General features: G+C 40.3%; 1 protein-coding gene across 2 annotated transcripts in view; it reads left to right on the forward strand.

Moving 5' to 3' along the window:
• Nucleotides 1-18,941, forward strand: part of GATB (glutamyl-tRNA amidotransferase subunit B) — a 43,051-nt gene that overhangs the window by 16,400 nt on the left and 7,710 nt on the right. For both annotated transcript variants that reach the window (XM_056336456.1, XM_056336466.1), the window contains exons 4-11: nucleotides 2,264-2,462; nucleotides 3,500-3,622; nucleotides 6,844-6,957; nucleotides 8,042-8,126; nucleotides 8,530-8,574; nucleotides 10,540-10,729; nucleotides 17,229-17,362; nucleotides 17,794-17,872. In XM_056336456.1, coding sequence (XP_056192431.1) covers nucleotides 2,264-2,462; nucleotides 3,500-3,622; nucleotides 6,844-6,957; nucleotides 8,042-8,126; nucleotides 8,530-8,574; nucleotides 10,540-10,729; nucleotides 17,229-17,362; nucleotides 17,794-17,872 — 969 coding nt within the window. The remainder of the gene's footprint in view (nucleotides 1-2,263; nucleotides 2,463-3,499; nucleotides 3,623-6,843; nucleotides 6,958-8,041; nucleotides 8,127-8,529; nucleotides 8,575-10,539; nucleotides 10,730-17,228; nucleotides 17,363-17,793; nucleotides 17,873-18,941) is intronic.

Below are 18,941 nucleotides of genomic sequence, written 5' to 3' on the forward strand. Positions count from 1 at the left end.
AGAAAAAAATCTGTTTTATCTGTGGAAGGTGAGGCATGTTAGCTTACCCTCTCTTTAGGTGAGGTGTCCTGGACATCCGGAGAAGCAGAGTCAGATTTCACAGGTCCCTTATTAATTGTGTAGAGATGCTGTATTATGAATCAGACTACTTTCTCTCCCACTCTTTTATTCAGGCATTGGAAATATTTTGAAGTTACACAAAACATATTCAAATAGAATTGCTTCCCACCTTAGAAAGAGAATGGAATTATAATTGTCCACTGGAGGCCTGGATCCTCAGGAGAGAGAGATTTCTATTCTGTTTTCTTCTAGGCTGGGAACTTTCTGTGAAGTTGATGTAATTAGTGATTTTGTTTCTGGGGATAAATTTGATAGTATTTCTGAGCCATTAAGAGGCCCTTTTGTTGGAGGCTCTGTAGTAAACTACTGGGAATGTGAAACACAAAACTTAGCAGTTTGAATTGCCAATACTTTTTTTCCCTCTACTTGTAAAACTATCTTAAAGCCCATTTCCAGACCTGGAGAGAACAAAGTGAAATAACAGAAAATAAACATGACTTTCAGTGTTCCATGACACATCATAAAGAAACACCAAAAATATTACAGATTTGTTTGCAAGCTACCTCTGCTGCTTCTGCTGTTAAACTGAAAACAATCTCTCATATTCTTGTGATGTCTGCTGCATAGAAGCTGTATGGAAGAATGTTGTCGTAGGAAAGAAACCACAGACAAGTGTTTAGAGGAGAAGACAGGTGGAAGAAGGTACATACAGCACCAGGTGGGCTGCTGTTGTCTGCAGGCATGAGTTACAGGATCCTCTGGTCAGATAAGCATGGAAATTGGTCAAGGAAATGCTGACACATTTTATTAGCTTGAAACATGTAACTCTGGCTTTCTGCCGACTGACCTCTGCAGTTTAAGCGTTGACAGTAAACTGCATCTCATAGTGAAACAGTCTGGTCAGGAACCCTGTAATAAGATGCAGAGTTTAGGCTAATGAGCTGTACAGAACAGATAGAATAAATCCAGCTCTTACGGTTGTTTGACAATGGGATTATTGTTACTCTTGAAAATGGGACTTTGGATAGGAAATGGGATTCTTGTTATTTATTGTCACTTACTATTTCAGGCTTTTAAAATAATCATTTTAATGGGAAGTTTTAGGAGATGGGAATAGCTGTGTGATTAGCATAGGCTGCATAGAGTCAGTTATTTTATTTTTCTTATAGTGATTATGGCTAGAAGGTCATGCACTTCACTGCATATATAAATGGAGCTGTTCCCAGGGCCAGACCATTGTTTTCCATTCCAGTGCACTGTCACCATCTCTACATTTTAGAGTAAGCTTGCCCTCCCTGCAAAATATGCAAATGCTCCTCCCAATTCATTACAATCTGGCAGGGTTGTTTTTTTGTTCTTTTTTTTTTTAATTCTCACTACTGGGCACATGCACAGGGCAGGAAAGAGGAAGAGATGGGCAACCTACTTCAACAGAGTGACTGATTCCCTTCTGCGTTTTTACATCATTGCAGTTATGCCAATACCTTGTCACTGACAGCCTGTTTTCTGGCTAGCAGTTTCACCTTTGAGTGGAGTCCCAGGCATGAGGTGGCATTTATCAGCTGTGTGCCTTATGTGAGGTTGTTGTGCCTATCTTTTAAATTGCTACGTTAATGAAATTGAGCTTCCTCATTTTCTTGATTTCCACCTCCTCCCCCATTCCCTCTCCCTCTCCTCCCCTCTAATGAGTAAAGTTCTGAACAGGCAGAGAGGGATATTCAGCTTAATGGAAGGATGAGTGATAGCCCCAGCTTGAGGATGGAGGTACGATAACTGGCTTCAGACAAGATTTGACATGATCATGGAACCACAGGTATGGAAGAACCTCTCCTGGTCCCATTTCCTGCCTCAGGGTGGTGTTACTGAAATGTATGTCATCCTTGGCAAGTGGTTGTGCAGCTGCGTCTTGATTATTTCTGCATATAGGATCTTATACTTGCCTGTATTGAGGAGTGCTCCTATTTTTCCCAGACCACCAGCTTCTCACAGTTCCATGGAATTCTAGACCCATCTTCTAACTTGCTTCCTTTCCAGCTAAGCAAAAGAGCTTCTGAATTTACATGTGCATGTGTTCTGTTCTCTAATAGGTCATTATGGAAGTTGTTGCATTTTCAGTTTTGTTCTTAGTCTATAATATTTGCACTTACCCGTGCCCCTGTAAAGTTAATGTTTTATTTGACTGTAAAGCTAATTTTGTTGACAGGCTGGCTATCAAATCACTCAACAAAGAGTTCCCATTGCGGTGAATGGAAGTCTGTCATACAGTCTCTGTACAGGCAAAAAAATGAGCCAGATGGTGACCAAAACTGTGAGGATTAAACAAATTCAGTTGGAGCAAGACAGTGGAAAGAGTCTTCATGATGACACAAGGAGTCAGACTCTCGTTGACTTGAATAGGGCTGGTAGGCTTGGATTGTTTTCCCATTTTTCTCCTCCTTTCTGTGTGAGATGAGTCTTTAATGGGAAATGGATGACAGGGAACAGGTGAAAAATAAAAGTAGTTTGATGTCTCTTTCCTTGAAAACAAATATTCATCAAAGTTACCATTACGCTTGAAGCAGGGGAATACTTGAATTTTTCAATGGCCAGTGGACCTTTCCCATGGCTGTTTGTTGATGGCAATCGGCAGTAGCAAGTTAGAAATCTGTTGGCTTCAGTTTGCTCAGAACTGTATGTCAGTCGCATACAGCCTCTCAGCTATTTAAGCTCTTGCCACTGAGTGTGTTGTTAAAAAAAAAAAAGTCACAGACCTAGTGAATCAAGTTTGTGTATAGAAGGAGCAGCTGTTGGAATTTGTCAGTGCATTAGTCAGACATTGCTTTTAATTATTAGCTTCAAAAAAAACCACCCAACCAACAGATTTTTGTCTTTAAACTTTGAAATTCTAGAAGGAATGAACCAAATTAGCACCCAACAGGGGCAGCAACCTGGCTGGCCTAGCCCAACTGGGGCAAGTGCTCCGGTGTCCATTGGAGTTAAGGGCTGTGGTTGCTCATATTCTTTGAAAGCGTGATCTTGAAGCTAAAAACTAGACTACATGTGTTTACAGCTCTGTCCCAAAATTTGTTTTAAGATAAATAAATTTGAACTTAGAATTGGCTTGGCTTTAAATGGGAGTTCTCCTAGAGAAAGGCAGAAGAGGAGTGTGTCCTTCTGATCTGCATGTCATCAAAGGGTGGGGAATTGTCTGCGGTTTGTCTGTTCCTTTAAAAAAATAAGAGGAAAAATTTTTATAGCAGTCTGCAGCTAGGCCCATAGTGACAGTTACTAAATAATACATAGATTGAGGTTTTTGGGGTTTTTTTTGTTTTGTTTTTTTGGGTTTGTTTTTTTTTTTTCCAAAAAAAGCCCAAGTGCTTTCATGTGTTTAGCCCGTTGCACTCTAATGTGCCAAGATCAAAAGCTATTGTTGAAAATCTCCTGTCTTTCTCCCTGATAGGAGTGGGCCTCATGGAGGTTGTCATGGAGCCTGATATGTGCTGTGGGGAAGAAGCAGCTGCAGCAGTCAGAGAGCTTCAGCTCATTCTTCAAACACTTGGGAGCAGCCAGGCAGTCATGGCAGGTACTGAAGGGGGAAGGGCGTGCTCCCTTGTCACCGGTAATTCCCTGCATTTGCAGGAGCTTTGCAGCTTCTGGTTATTTTGCTCTGTGGTTGCTTATAATGCATAGCTTTTTCTAGCTGTTGTTTTTACAATCCTCAGAGCCTGTCCTAATGCCTGCCATGCTTCAGATGTCCTTGTGGGCCTGCCTCCATCTGCAGAGCTTTGCAGTGCTAGATTTTATATTGCCTCACAGTAACATTGCAGGATAAACCGAGGCAGGAAGGAATGTCCCTGGGGTTCTTGTGTGGTGTTTCTCTCAGCCCTCATCTTGCTTGCCACAGCACTGTAGCACAGAATATCTGTGTTTAGGATTAGCTGTAGAATACATGTCACGTAAGGGGCAAAGCAGTGGGAGCATGGATCATCTTGTAAGTTGTATGTCAGGTCTCAGCTAGTCATAAAATGGGTGTAGGCAGTAAACTTGTGCTGGTATCATGGGAGATACGGAGTAAACAACATCGCATAGCAGACGTGGGTGCTGGGGTTAATTTAAGAACCAGCAAGACTGAAGATTTTACCCTGCTTGATCATTTCACACGCTCGCTTTGCCTTTCCCTCACTTCCAGCATTATGTTCACTAGGTCTCAGTTTCTCTTCTGACTAGGAAGATCACTGCTGGTCTGGGGTGGCGGGCAAGAAAACTGTGCTGTGCAGCAGGCTTGCGGATACTGGTCTGAGGTGTCTGAGACCAAGGTCCCTAGGCATCCCCTGGCCTTTGTCTCCATGCATCTCTGATCTTTGAGATCCTCCTCCACCTTCAGGATCTCTCTAGCCAAGATCACTACTATTTTTTTTTAGCCCCCTTCCTCTTTTGGGAATCCCTGCTTTTGGCATCAGCTTTACTTTCTGGAACCCTAAGGCCCCAATTTTTTCAACAGGTAATGTGCAGAAGCACAGTGTGTGATCAGCCTCCCAATTGGTGATTCTGTCTCATGTCTCTGTATTAATTGGAGGATTAAAGTCATGTCATTTTTGTGCAGTCCTAATGTTACCAAAATTTACAACTAGTCCATGGTTACAGCTAGCAAATAGCAGGTTTCTGCTTGAGAGATTGATAGAACAGTTTGGGGCATTCATCCTCTCTGCACATACGCCCAATTATCAACTGCCTGTTAGTGTTCACATCACAATGTAAGCTATATTTTTGCCTGTGATAGTTCGCCTTACTGTTCTGGCAACAAATTCAGTCCATAGCATTAAGTGGGTGCATCTTCTAGAGAACTGAGCCAGAGTGGTCCATGTATCACCAAATAAACAGGATCCAAAAAATGTTGGCTAGTGATGCAAATCTGATTTAATGTAGGGGGAAATAATAACTGCTAGACATTGTCTATGTCTTGTGAGTCTTTTCTCACACTAGTGTTATGCATGTCAAATGGGGCACAATTGTTAAGCAGCCAGTTTGTATGCTTCTTCAAAGGCCTTTGTGGACATACGTATTGTGGACGTGGTTTATCACTACTGAATTTGGCCCTAAGATTGCCATTGAAATTGCACTGTGATTTTTATTTTTTTTTATCACAATGGGATTTCTGAGTTTAGAGAAGAGTTGCAGTGTTGGGTATGTTTTTCCTCCCTTATATTAAGAAAATTTAAAAGTATTCAGAAAGTTGGTTTTTTTCAAGGTGATGGTTTTAGTAGCTTTCTGCTCTGGTTTTCCCTCATCATAATTACTTGCTTTCAATTAAGGGCGCATTACATTCTCATATTTTACCTTCATTCTACTTGTGTGTTCAGTGAAGACAAGTGCCCAGTTATCAGGTGTTACTTTACTAGCAAACAGATGAAAAGATTGTTTCATTGCAATGTGAAAGGAAAAGAAGCTGATCTTGGAAGTGGGCTTAAAGGAAAAAAGCTTTTTAAAGAACATTTGGGGCCTGGCTCTCCTTTCACTTACGCCTGATTAACTTCATTGTCTTGTCACATTGACACCTACATCCAAGTAGAAGCAGGTCATGTCTCGAAATGAAGCAAGGGCAGGACAAGACTATTCTTCTTTTGGAACAAGTACTCATTTCACCCCAAAGAGGGAGCACATGCAAAACACTTCCCTTGAAAGAGATGTTGGGTCATTCCATCACCTTTGTCCTTCATTTGCATGTCTGGCAAGACTCTATGAGGACAGAGGAAATTGGTGTGCTATCATGCAGCCTGCTTTTACAAAGCATACCAAGGCGCCTCTGGGCAATTTACATTTATTGACTGGAATGGATTCTGAATCTCTAGCTGTCTTCACAGGTTTAACTGAGCTATTTTTCGCTCTTTCGTAATGCTACTGTATCTAAACAGTAAGCATTTGTTTCTCTTTATCTGTATTTGAAATTGGAATGAGAAAAAAAAAAAAAGAGGAAGGCTACAGATGTTCACTGTGCAATATGGGAAAAATAATGTTTCTTTTTAATACAGCTTCTTCTGTTAGTTGATCAACTGTGTCAAGCCTTTTCTACTCAGAAGGGATGCCTTTAGAGGGACAAAACTTAGGAAGATACAAGTTGCTTGTGGTTGAGTCATTAAAAGCGCACAGTGTTTTTATAGATAACTTGGTATTCAGTTTGAGATTCTGGCAGTTTTGGAAACTGGGGGCCGGGGGCGTGGGGACGTAGAGATTGCAGTTTCTTGAAAGTGAAGAAGAAAATTACCAAAAAATCCACTACTTCTCACATTTTGTCCTTGAGCTGTAAATTTCTGAGAACACCTTAGTAAATCTGTTCAACATAACTCTGAGTTCTTGTGTTCCATGCTGAAGGAGTATATATCCATCAAATTGTAATTCCAAAACTTATTTCTGTGCTGTTTTTAGAGGAATGGAAGCTCACAATCCACCACATTGCTTGTCTAATTCTGCCCTTTATTTAAGAGCTGTGAATCAGAATCTTTCTTCACTATGTAGCTTAGAGGATCTGCGTGGCACTGCACCGTCCAATTTTCTCTGAGAGGAATTACGAGCAATATTTAAAAAAAAAAAAAGTAGTCATATACTTAGAAAATTTTGAATTATTTTAGGCACTGGCTTGAGATGGAATCACAGACAGCTATAATGAGGTTGTTGTTACTCTTTTCTGAACATATAGAAGCCTGCTAGTAATGGTCTGCACATAACATGCAGTTTATTAATGCATGCCAAGGTTTTTACTCTAGTTTACAGGGCACACTATTCTGTTGATAAAATTGCCTTTTACAGAGGGTCAGCTGAGAGTGGATGCCAATGTTTCCGTGCATCACCCTGGAGAGCCTTATGGAGTGAGGACCGAAGTGAAGAATATCAATAGTATACGATTCCTGGCAAAAGCAGTAGGTAAATGATGGTTGCTTCATTATAAGAGCATTGTAGATATTTTATGTGATCTGACATGAATATGTCAGTCTCCTGAGTGCACTAATTGGCCTTAAATGCCCTGACTAGTTTCACCTGGGTGTCCTTTCTGTGCATCTTGCCTGTGAGTCCAGGAGTCCAATTTAAGCTCAGGCTGGGGTCTTCAGACTTTGCCTGAGCTACATCACAGGTGTGCCAGTTTTCAGTCCTGTCTCCTGATGGACTTTAGACTTGTTCTGTACTCTTGTTCCCCGTCCTGTCTCTGGACTTACCTCTCGCTGCTTCTGCCTGAACTCCCTGGGTGAACCCTGGATGCAGCTCATCCCCTCACCTTGACTGTCAGTGGACCCTGTTAGTGGCCGATGCCTCTGCCCCCGCTGTCCAAACTAGTGGAACTGCACCAGACAGTGAGGGTCCTGCCTGTGCTCTGGTCACCCTTGGCTCCTGGCTTATCCCTCCTTATGGAGCAGCACTGCTTTTGCTGCTCCCTGACAACATAAATCTCAGTATGAGGTACTCTGGGTATAGCAGCCATGTTAGTCTGTTTTCTTGTTTTCTTGCAGAGGTTACGCTGCCTGCAAGAAGAGTAAAGCAGCTGATTCAATGCCTACCATGCTTAGTACCGAAATAGGTTAGCAGTAGCTTTGTGTTCTCCAATGTAGATGATTGCTTTCCACTGAGTACGGTAGGTGGTGTGTATGAAGTTCAGATGCAGCTTGGGTATGAGCAAGAAAGGATGATTATTACATCTTCAAAAAAAGACTCAATTGGGTGATTGGAAGATCACTAGGAATGTATGGCTTGGCTGCAGTGCCTAGGAGGAAATGTTTTCTATTTTTAAAGGGAGTGAAAGAAGATGAGGAAAACGTGCAAAGAAGAAAACGGTGCTGGAGAGAGAGACAGTGACTGATAGTTCTGCCTGTAACTACTGCTGTTGATTTCATTAAAGTTAAAACCAAAAAACCCTATTCCATTATTGCATATTAGTGAAAAATAAAAGTGGAGTGTACACAAGCTAATAGTGCAGTATAAAAAGCTTACTGCCTTTTTCGTTTGTTTCTGTCAGACTATGAAATACAGAGGCAAATTGAGGAACTTGAAAATGGAGGAACAATTCTGAATGAAACAAGAGCTTTTGATTCCAAGCTTGGGTGAGTTTTTATTTTGGAGGAGCATCAGGAATAGCAGCTTTAGAGTGCCATAGATACCTAGGGACATGATACGAGAGGTAACATAGTATAGCTTAATTTCTGTCTTCTAAAGCTGGTGTTCACAAGCGTAGTCTCCTCACAGGTAGTGATTTATTCTTAAAGTTGAGGCTTTTTTGCAACACATTGTGTGCTACATCAGGCAGTGTCTGTGTGAAAATGACTGCCCTCTTACATACACACATTCTTTGAAGTGGCTTTAAGAAGCTCTTCTAATCTTCATGAGGCAAAGTTTTTGGTTTGTGTTTTTGCCATAAAGCTAATTCTGTGATGTACAGCTTGGCACATGTTAGTAGTTTTGCTCTTATGTTAGGACCACACCTTACTTGTTTTGTTTTTATTTTAGGTGCACTGTACCAATGAGAGACAAAGAAGGAAAACAGGATTATCGGTATTTGTATATTTTTTTAATAACATTTCAAGAACTGAGAATTTATTTCATTTCTGAAGTATAGTCAGTGTAATGAGCATGTAAAGTTAGTCAGCATAGTATGTATTTTGAGTGTACCTTCCACTGGAAGGGGAGGAGTGCTATCAAAATCAGTGCTAGTCTGAGCAGTTCACATCTAGAACTGTCTCATCTCTGCTAAAACCCATATATCTTTCCGAAAAACTAAGCTGGAGTACGTTAGCTCAAGGTGAGTAAGGTGAAGTTTACTTTGTGGCCAGTACAAGCGTGTTCTAAGAATGCCTGTCATAAAACATAAGAATATTCTGAGGTAAGCATTGCTCCTGCTCTAAGTAAATAGAAGGAAACGATTTTCAGATACTAGGCTCTGCCTCTCCATGCTTAAATTCTGTGATCGTAGATCACTATCACTGTTTGAAAATCCTAACTCCTATGAAAAGATGTCAGCATTCATAGGCAGGCTTCTACCTGAAGATCTTTGTAGACCTGATGAAGATGTTACCTTGATAAGTACTTTTGCCTTCCACCAGTGTGAGATGACAGCCATCAAACCGTAAACAGCCACCGTGTAAGGATTTAGCCGGAGGGCGAGTGGACAAGACATGAGTCCTGTTGGGAAGCAACACTGCTGGGGACAAGTACTTAGTGCCCTAGCACGGAAGGCATCGCACTGGTGTCTGGATGGCGTGGGGAAGAGTGATGCAGTTGAGTGGTGGCTGATTGCTCTGTGCACCCTCTGCCTCCTCCCGTGCTTCCAGCCACCTTAGTGCTGATCCTCCCAGTAGTTCCCTAATTTTGCATCCCAGAAACAGTCTTCCTGTTACTCCTGGAGTTCAGTTCCCAGATGGAGAACTTTCAGAGCCTCTTAGCAGAATCTGTGGTCATTAAATCTGTGTATATTCTACCACTGATCTTACTAGAGCAGACCAAGAACTTTGGAAACATCCCACAAACTTTAAATTTAAATCTGCTTTTTAAATTACTGTTTGTGGAAATGCAGCAGAAAAGGTCCTGATCATTTTGTGAATTCCTTATTGTGGTAGGGGCTGGCATGAGGCTTAACAAGACTAATTTGAACAAATACAAAATAAAATTGTTTAAAACCTAGGCAAAACTGGTGAGTCTTAAGATATTTCACATAAAAACCAGAAAGATTGTTACTACTACTAGGATTATGATCAGTATTAAACTGGGTTTTTCAGATTTTTTTGTAACTTACTGCACATTATGCTTTAAACTTAAAATCTATGTTTAGGCAGATTTGAAACAGAAATTATTATAGTAAATGTAGAGGGTGCCCAATGTTCTTTATTCTGATATTTTTGAACCCCTCATTTGATCATGTAAGAGTGAGGTTTCTGCTTCAATCACAGTTATTTGAGTGGTTTGAATTGGCCTTCTCTTTAAGGGAGCCTTTTGTTCTGTGCACCCTGCTGAGCACAGTAACTTTGCTTTTAGCACAGCATGACATTTCATCAAGATTTTTGAAGGTAGTCTGGAAAAGGTTACAACCTGCCCGGATCAGTTCTGGCAGCTTGCTATCAGTCTGGGTTTTTCCCTGCCAGTCCACTCCCATTTTTCTCTAGATCCACAATTCATGCTTGATGCCAGAAGGAGTGCATCGTTTCCGTATCTATTCTTACTGGTTTTATGAGTTTTTAAATTATTTTTCTGGGTGCAGAATTGTTTTAGTTACCCCTTTTTCTATCATCAACTCTTTGACAATCAGTGGCAAATAAAGAAAACAGAGGCTTTGCAGCAGTTCAGGGGCTGGTCTCTTACTACTTAACAGTGATATACCAAGTAATAAATTTTTAGTATTTTTTTTAATTGAAGTAGTAATACAGTTTCCAGGTAAGTTTAAACTTGTGATACAAAAATGTATTCCTTGTTGTTTAGCTTCTGACTGAAAATTATTATAAAGCAGTTTTTCTTGATTGTTACTAGCTTCATGCCAGAGCCAAACCTTCCTCCATTGATTGTGTACGATGCAAAATCTTTGCCGGCTAATATGAACCATCAGCAAGTGGTAAATATTGATTGGATTCATGAGAGGCTTCCTGACCTCCCCAGTGTGAAGAGAGAGAAGCTTGTTGAACAGTATGGGATTCTTCCTGAACACAGCTTCACCTTATTGGTAGGTCTATTGATCAAGTGCTAAAAGAAGCCTAGAAACTTCAAAGTTGCACAGTTTTTGAAAAGATTTACAAATGTCATATTAACCAGCTGTCAGTTCTCATGGATGTTTTTTATTTGGAAATATGTCCAGTGCATACTTTTTACCTTGGAGCCATGTACGTAGAACAGTGGGGAAAAGAAACCATACACAGTGTGCCTAAAAGTGTTTCTCATGCAAGGTGCAGTCAAATAACTGTTAGTTAATATTGATCTTGTCTGTCTACACATGGATGCACCCGTGACTGACTGCAACAAATGTACAACTTCCTGCTGACAAACCCTTGTCTGCAAGTGCCTGCTCTTCATCTCTTTGGGTCAGGGACAAGGCTGGACATGTTGTCAGTATTTAACGAATTAATAGATGTGTTTTCCTGACCACAGAAGCAAACACCATAGTTTAAATCTTACAGCTTCATGTGCCTGTTGATCTAGCTTCCACGTTATTTTGAAAAAAAAAAACCAAAACAAACCAGACTTATTCTTTGGTAAATAAACCAAATGGCTGTACAACATCAGCTTTGACCTCACAATGCGGTTTACCAGAGATAGGTTCGGAAGAGGGGATGAGAAAGAAAAGGACATGGGAAATATGGGTATTAATAAGAAAGCGACAGCAAAATCACATGACTTCCAAAATTATTTTAAAGGACTTTGAGCTTCTTAAATACAAGCTGTATCATCTCTGCCAACGGTAACTTTATGTGGGGGTTAGTATACCCACCCAACATCAGACATTTCACATAGCTAGTTAATCTAGGACAGTGTCCTGTTTGGTTACCTCTGTGATTAGTGGAGACAGAAGGAAAAAGACTTCTTTAGAGTAAGATTCAGAGCAACCATAAGTACCTTAAATTGTCCTCTGGAGGTGTTCCTTTCCTTTTGACTATAAATGGAGGGAGAACAGTGCACATAACTACCTAATATTCCTCCTTTGTGTGTCTCTAACTTAATACACTTGTACAGAAGCTGATTCTACAGGAAAAAAATTGGTACTTTCTTCTGAAGAAAGCTGTTAAGAAAACTGCTTTTGTGGCGGTGTGCCATTTTAGTGAGTTGCAGATCTTTTACTGTTTGGTGGGCAGATGAGTCATAAGTCTCATCAAAGTCATGAGGCTGCGGTGATAACACCAAGAGGTGTCAATAGTTCTTACCTTTCTCTTTCATTGTATAACGGCTGCAAAGTGTGATTTTGCAGCCAGTATTCCTGTCCGTGCATGCGTTTTTTCACATCAGCCTATTTTTGTTATATTAAAATAAACACTGCTCAGAAGGGTAGATAGGTCCTAAACACTTTTTTATGACTTTTTTTCTTCTCCCCCTCTGTGATGGGTTGACCCCAGTCAGCTGCTAAGTACCGCAACTGCTTGCTCATTTCCCCTGCCAGTGGGACAGGGAAGAGAACAGGAAGAACAAAAGTGAGAAGACTTGTGGTTTGAGATAAAGACACTTAAATAAGTGAAGGAAAGAGGAAAGGAAAAACCCGAAAGTGATGCAAATGTCATTGCTCACTACTTCCACAAGTAGACTGATGCATAGCCAGTCTCTGACCAATGACAGTGACTGCCTCCCCCAAAATGCCCTTCTCTGTTTTCCTTGTTGAGCAGGATGTTATATGGCATGGAATATACCCTTGGTCAGTTTGAGTTAGCTATCCAGGTGTGTCCCCGTGGCCACCTTCATGCCTATCCTTGGCCTACTCGCTGTGGGGGGCAGAGTGGGCTAAAGAAAAGGTACTGCTCAGCAGTAGCCAACTGGTGTGTTGTCAGCATTGCTCTAGTCATAAATCCAAAGCACAGCACCCTCTTAAGAAAATAAACTCCATCCCAGCCAGACCCAGTACGCCTATTCCTTTTACTTGCCATCATCCCACTTGCATTTTTCAGTTTTGTTAGTATTAATGGCTGTGTGTTTTCTGTTCTCTCTTATCAACTAGCCCTATATATTTACCTCATCAATTGCCCTTCCCAGCTGTTCTCTGAAATCCACTATTGCCTTTGCTTTTCCCCTTTTAATTTTTTTTTCTTTTTGCAATGTAAAAAACAATTGATGAGCTCCAAGCTGAAATTTGCAATCCAGCTTGTAATAAGATAATGCATCCATTTGAATGCATGAAGTGAACACGTTCTTCATTGCAGGTCTTCTTTTATTGTGCATTACGATGTCAGCATGTATACTCTCTATAAAAGTTGCTTGCCTGTTCACTGGGAGACTAGTTAACCTTAATTCATCTGAAAACGGTGTGTCTGTTGCTGTGTTAAGCTTACATCGGAAGTTGCAGAAGATTGCTGATAGGGCCAGATGCACGCACAAATCTAATGAGCATTCTTTCAGGTTAGAGCGCCCAGGAGTGCTCATTAAATAAATGGCAGTGGTAAAGGGATGACGCTAAAATGCAAAATCTGTGTTCTGTGCCAACTTGTTAAGAGAAAACATTATGCGCCAAAGTTATAATAAAACAATACCATACTTCAATATGCAAGTTAGTTTCTGAGCTTGCTTCATGAGCTTTATTCTCATACACAATAGCTGCCTGTATGTACTGCAGTGCTGAGAATCTGAGACTCCTGCTTTGCCTAATTACAAGATGTACTGAAATGGAAGACCATTGCCTATTATATCTGAAATTTCTTAAATGTAAGCGTCTATGTTTTTGACAGTTTGGTATAAATTGTGAAAATAAATGAAGTTTCTGATTTCTTCATGCAGAACCATTCTTATTCGTAAAGATGCAATTCTTTGAGCCACATAGACTCCATGTATTTGGGTGCTCAGTTTCTGCGTGCAGTTTCTGCTTTGGTGTGTAAACGGGTAGGCTGGAAAATACTTCAGTCAAGAAGGACCTCTGACAGTTTTGCCAGTTACGGTATTGTAATATTTGTGCCTTGCTTCCTACTGAGTCACAAAAATAAGATGTATTGGCATAGACATTAATGTGACATTTTGTTTTCAAAAAGCACGCTGAAGTCCAGAGAGGTCCAACTGAAAACTAGATCAGTTGTCACAGTACAGCATCAGAAAAAAGCAGTCTGATCATTTTCTTTCTCATCTGAATTCTAAGCCTTCCTGTGCATTTACTGTTCCTCTGTTTACTCAGATAAAAGTGGCTGTTCCACTTGGGCATTGGCTTATTGCTTTGGTGGGACAATTACGTTGGTTAATCCTCCCAACAGTCAACAGTGAGATGCTGTAGAAGTCCGTTTTGACCATTTTGTTTATGACATGCCATCCTCATACACGTTGGTATGCAGGAGAATTTATGCTTATTTTTAGAACTGAAATAATTTTGTAAGAAGCTCTAGGAAAAAGTTTGAACTTTCTTTGACTGCTCTGCTTGTCTGCTTTAACAGGCCAGCTTTTCTGTTTGGGTTTTTTTTCCCAAACAATCTTCCACGTTTTTGCAGCAGTTGTTACCTCACAGCTGGTTATTGTGGGCACTGTGGTGGTGAAAATGGGAATAAGAAAGCAGAAAATGACACTTTATTTGTCAACATTGATGTAGGTTTCTTCAGTTCTTTGAGAAACATTAGTGGTCTTTAAAAGCATAATTTTGCATTACAGACCCAATGTCCCTAAAGATTGTACCCATGCTATTCTGTAAGATAATGCATAGTTTTAAACTTGTTTAAAAAGCATCTGAAATCACTCCACCACTATTTTTTTTTTTTTTTTTTTTTTTTTTTTGCATTTCAGTACTATTAAATGATCATTTTAAACCATGTTTAAGAAGGAAGTTTGCATCTGGTTAAAATACTGGTATGCGAGGTACCATGCCAGTGAGACCAATGAGTAAGTTACAGCATATTTGGTGTGTAATGGGAGCACTCAGCGGGCCTGGATCACAAACACGGTGCTGTAATTCCAGATTTCTGCCTTTCGTTCTATGAAGATTAAAATACGTTACTCAGAATTAAGGGAGAACAGTCAACATTCCTGTAAACCAGCTTGCTGGAGCGTGCAGTGGTTTTCAGCTCAGATCAGTCACAAGGGACAAGATGTAGTTGGAGTGAATTTGGCATGAAGAAAGTTGACCAAAATTTAGAAGAAATTAAAGTCAAGTTCAAGTAGTGCAGTATCTAGAAATTGAAGCTAATCAAGTTATGCCTACATTTTTCTAATATGGCAAGAAAATAAAGAAAATGTTTCATTTCTGTCAGTCATTTTGATGTTTTGACATTCTGCCTTACTCATTTCAGTCTAGCATTGCGGGGTATTCCTATTCTGGCTACAGAAAATGTCAGTCATTTAAAAAAAAAAACCACCTAAAACGAAATGCAGAGGAGTTTTGGGTAATATGTCTGGTTGTGCACACGTAGTGAGTATGTGGTTTGGTGCATGGTAGCATATGTAAGTCTGTCTGAGTATTCCTGGGCTTTTCTGCTCTTCCTGCCTGGAATCCCTGAGTAAAATGTGAAGGCTGGAGATGTTTGCCCTTGATTTTCAAAGGTCTGGCAGCAGGGTCAGAGCTGTAGCTCTAGCCAGGCTGTTGGTATCCAGAAATCTGAATGTGCCCACTGCTAGAGATATGTTCTGTAGCCTCCACATGATGGAAGCGTTGGACATGCTGCATCCGAGTTGTGTAGCCTGCATTTAGACGTGTGGCATCCGCAGACATTGTTTTTGTGTACATGATGTTATAACTAGACCCACTGTGCCTGGAGTGTTTGTTAAACCTTCTGCAGCATGTGTAAAGAACCAGCATTTATACGTGCTCACTTTTTCTTACCTAAATTGGACAGGTGTGTTTGTGGAAGGGAACCTGCTGTTTAAATAATCAGTGTTTGTTTGTGCTATTGAATCCTGAGGTGAATTAGGAAGAGTACAGTATTTAGTAATGCATCATTTTAGTAATTCCACTTAACACACGCGATTTTTAATCAAGTTTACTGTACTTTGGTAATCATGTCGTTCCTTTACTGCTTTTTTTTAAGCCACATTTTTTCCTCTAGTCTATTTAGCCTTAGATTTTACATAATTTAATTACGAAGTAGCAGCTAGTCAAATTTGTAAAAACACTGGAAAAGAAGGGAATTAATGTCTGTGTATATTAGTTAGAAAACGAGGGGGAGTTACAAGGTTTACCTTGGTTCACAAAAGGCCTCAGTGGCTTTCCGAGGCTGAGAACCTGGTTTGTTTGCTCACTGGTCTCACGGTAAAGGGGATGGGTCTGATTTTTGTCACACCAGTTTTACAGCACATCAGCCATTAATCCAAGTACATTTTCTTCTGTTTCACGGAAGAGAGAGCAGTTGTCTGCAGTCTTCTCAAAAGCCATACATCATTACCAATGAAAAATGTGGTATCTAGAGCTGTTGGAAGTTTGTGTTGTGAAAATTTTGAGGAGGAAGGTCTAAAATTCTGTATCGCTATGGTGATAAATTGCCTTTAAAAAGAAGGGCAAATGGGACTCTTTTGATGGGATGGGACGTGTTTGAGTGGAAAAGTCAGGCTTCAGTTTCGTGCGTACCTGCAGTCTTTCTGCTTGGAACTGTTAGTGATCCGGCTGCAGTCAGTATGTGCTTGGGAAATGTTTTTGCTGTGATGACAGTACACTTAGAATAGCTCCTTGGCTGTTTCTAAACTCTTAACTCTCAACTTTTGAGAGCTGGCTTCTCCTCCTGTGCATTTATGCCACACACCGCAGAAGTCCAGTGGCACGCTGGATTTGGCTTCCTCCCTGAAAAGGTAGGAGCCGCCACTGAGAATCTCACCAGCCTTCAGCAGACCTAACGAGTTCTGTGCTGCACTTAAAAGATCCATCAGTGCCTTGATGACAAACAGCACAGCGTTCAACAGACTCTGCAGTATCTGTTCTTCTAAAAACAATCTCAGATTTCACTTAGGCTATAAATTGAAACCCCTACTGTCGTATCTTCTGAGCATTTAGGGCACTGTGGAAAAGCTTACGTAGCTTCTCTGAAAAAAACGAGAAGAATAAACCCCTGCTTCTTAGGGTATGACCTTTCCATGTCATTGAAGGGTGAATGCAAGCTAAACTTACTCCTTCAATCCGGAACAAATATAAGTGATTGCAAGATCAAGAGTGAAATATCTGTCGACAGTTTCAGGAAAAATCTCCTCTTGGTGAAAGGTAGCATGACAGCCTGCAAGATGGCAGCATTATATTTTCTAGCATTATACTTCAAACACATGAGAAGATGAGAAAGCTTCTCCCCAAATGTTCGTTTTAGGGAGGAGTTAAGAGAAAAAAGATCGCTGGTTTATTGGAAGTTCCGTTGCAACAGACAGGCTGGCAGATAGGCTGTATGTATCTGTTCTAGACCTAATGTAGCTAGTTTGCTGTTATGTTAATAAAATCACTCCAAAGTCCTGTGACTTTGCAGTAAATTCGCAAACCAGGTTTACTTTAGGATTGAGTATTTATACTCTGAATATAATTGTATAATTAATTGTGTTTGTGCTCTGGTATCCTTTTGATGCGTTTAACTTTTCTTACACAGAATGAAGAGGGATTAACAGAATTCTATGAAAATGTGGTAAAGCAGACCCAAATGAAGCCGAAGAAGGTGATCGGCTGGATTCTAAATGACCTGCTGAGTTACTTGAAACAACATTCCCTTACAGTAAAGGAAAGGTCAGGCTTCTTGATTACTACGGTGGTGAAACAGAAGTGATCCTTTTCTCATATACCGTGCATAGTATCGTGTCACTTGGTTGCTCGCTTCTACTTTAGTTATTATCTGTGAAGCAGATTAACGTTACGCCAGGCAGTGCTATGGAGGCCTCGACACTGTCATTCTGAATGAAGTTAACCAAACGTCTTGCAGAGAAGAGGACCGTGTAGTTAAGAGTAGTAATCAGGGTCTTCCTGACTTTTGGTTAAGTCTACCTTACCTGGCAGTGGTAAGACACATTCAGGCTATCAATACTGAAGCTGAATATAGCGTATCGTGAGGAAAAAATACTAGCTTGTCATGCTAAATTGTGTGATCTTTGGGCAAGCAACAGTAGCCTAGATATATTACTTCATTCACTGAGGTAACCTCTGCCCCCCTTTTCCCCTAGCCCAGTTAGTTCTTTTCTCCTGGCTGACCTTTTGAACCTTCTAGAAAAAAAAGATATTTCTTCTACAGCAGCAAAGCAGGTAAGTACCTTTTTGATTTTACTATAACTTGAATCTATGGCTGCTTATTCCGTTTGCATAACAATTTTATAATCGGTGTGTACCGGTACATCGGTTGCTTTAAAGGGAAATTATTTAGAGTGCTGACGAAGGGTAGGTTTTGTATCTGTACTATAATAGATGAAAATGCCTCGTGTGTATACATTCTCTAATCTATAAATGTAGATATATTTGCATATTCAGTGTTAGAGCGGGGCACAAGCCAAATAGTAGATTTAAGCAGTTTGAACTGAAGACAATGAAATAAATCCTGCTTCTGAACAGACTGGACACTAGATCTCAATTTCACAGTTCAAGTCAGACTCGAGTGAAAGGGTCAGTAGGAGCTAATCCATGACTTGCAGTTAAGCTGAGAGCATCAGTTACTAGGTACTAAGGGACAGTAAGGTCTATGTTCCCAGGCATTAGCATGTGGAAAGGGATATAATTCACCTGAGTGTATTCATAGAAAGAGTTCTGCTTTGGTGTACCCCTGAGTCAAAAGTGGAGAGGTCTGGCCTTTCTTTTATCCTTGCTTCTTTGAGCAAGTGCTGTTATGGACCTTTCAAACAAGTAGTACTGATGGTAAAGCTAGTTTCTTCCTCTTCTGAAATATCATCTTGTTTAGGACAGTCTGAAAAATCAGCTCCTGATTTGTATCTGAAGTCGTGAAGTGCTTATTATGGGTACAGTGACTGCTGTGTCTATAGACAAAATTTGGAGGGTTTTTTGTGATAGAGAATAATCTGACATTCATTTTAAATTGTCACCCACTCATTTATGTGGAGTGCATTGTCTTTTCAGATTAATTATTATCCTCCTCTAAGTACATTGAATGACTGTTTCTTCTCAGGTGTTTGTCAGTGAAACTGTTAGTGAAGATACTTCACTTACCTTGTCAGCTTTCAAACTTTTTTTAACTCTGAAAAACAAAGGGCGGGTTTCCATCTTTCTAGCGCATACTGATTTAATCCAAGTACAATTTTGGAATAGCATTGAAGTCAGTTAAGGCTTTTTTGCATGATTATAAACCAAGTGTAACTGTTGCAAA

Source organism: Falco biarmicus, chromosome 1 (assembly GCF_023638135.1).
Source record: "Falco biarmicus isolate bFalBia1 chromosome 1, bFalBia1.pri, whole genome shotgun sequence".
Taxonomy (NCBI): Eukaryota; Metazoa; Chordata; class Aves; order Falconiformes; family Falconidae; genus Falco; species Falco biarmicus.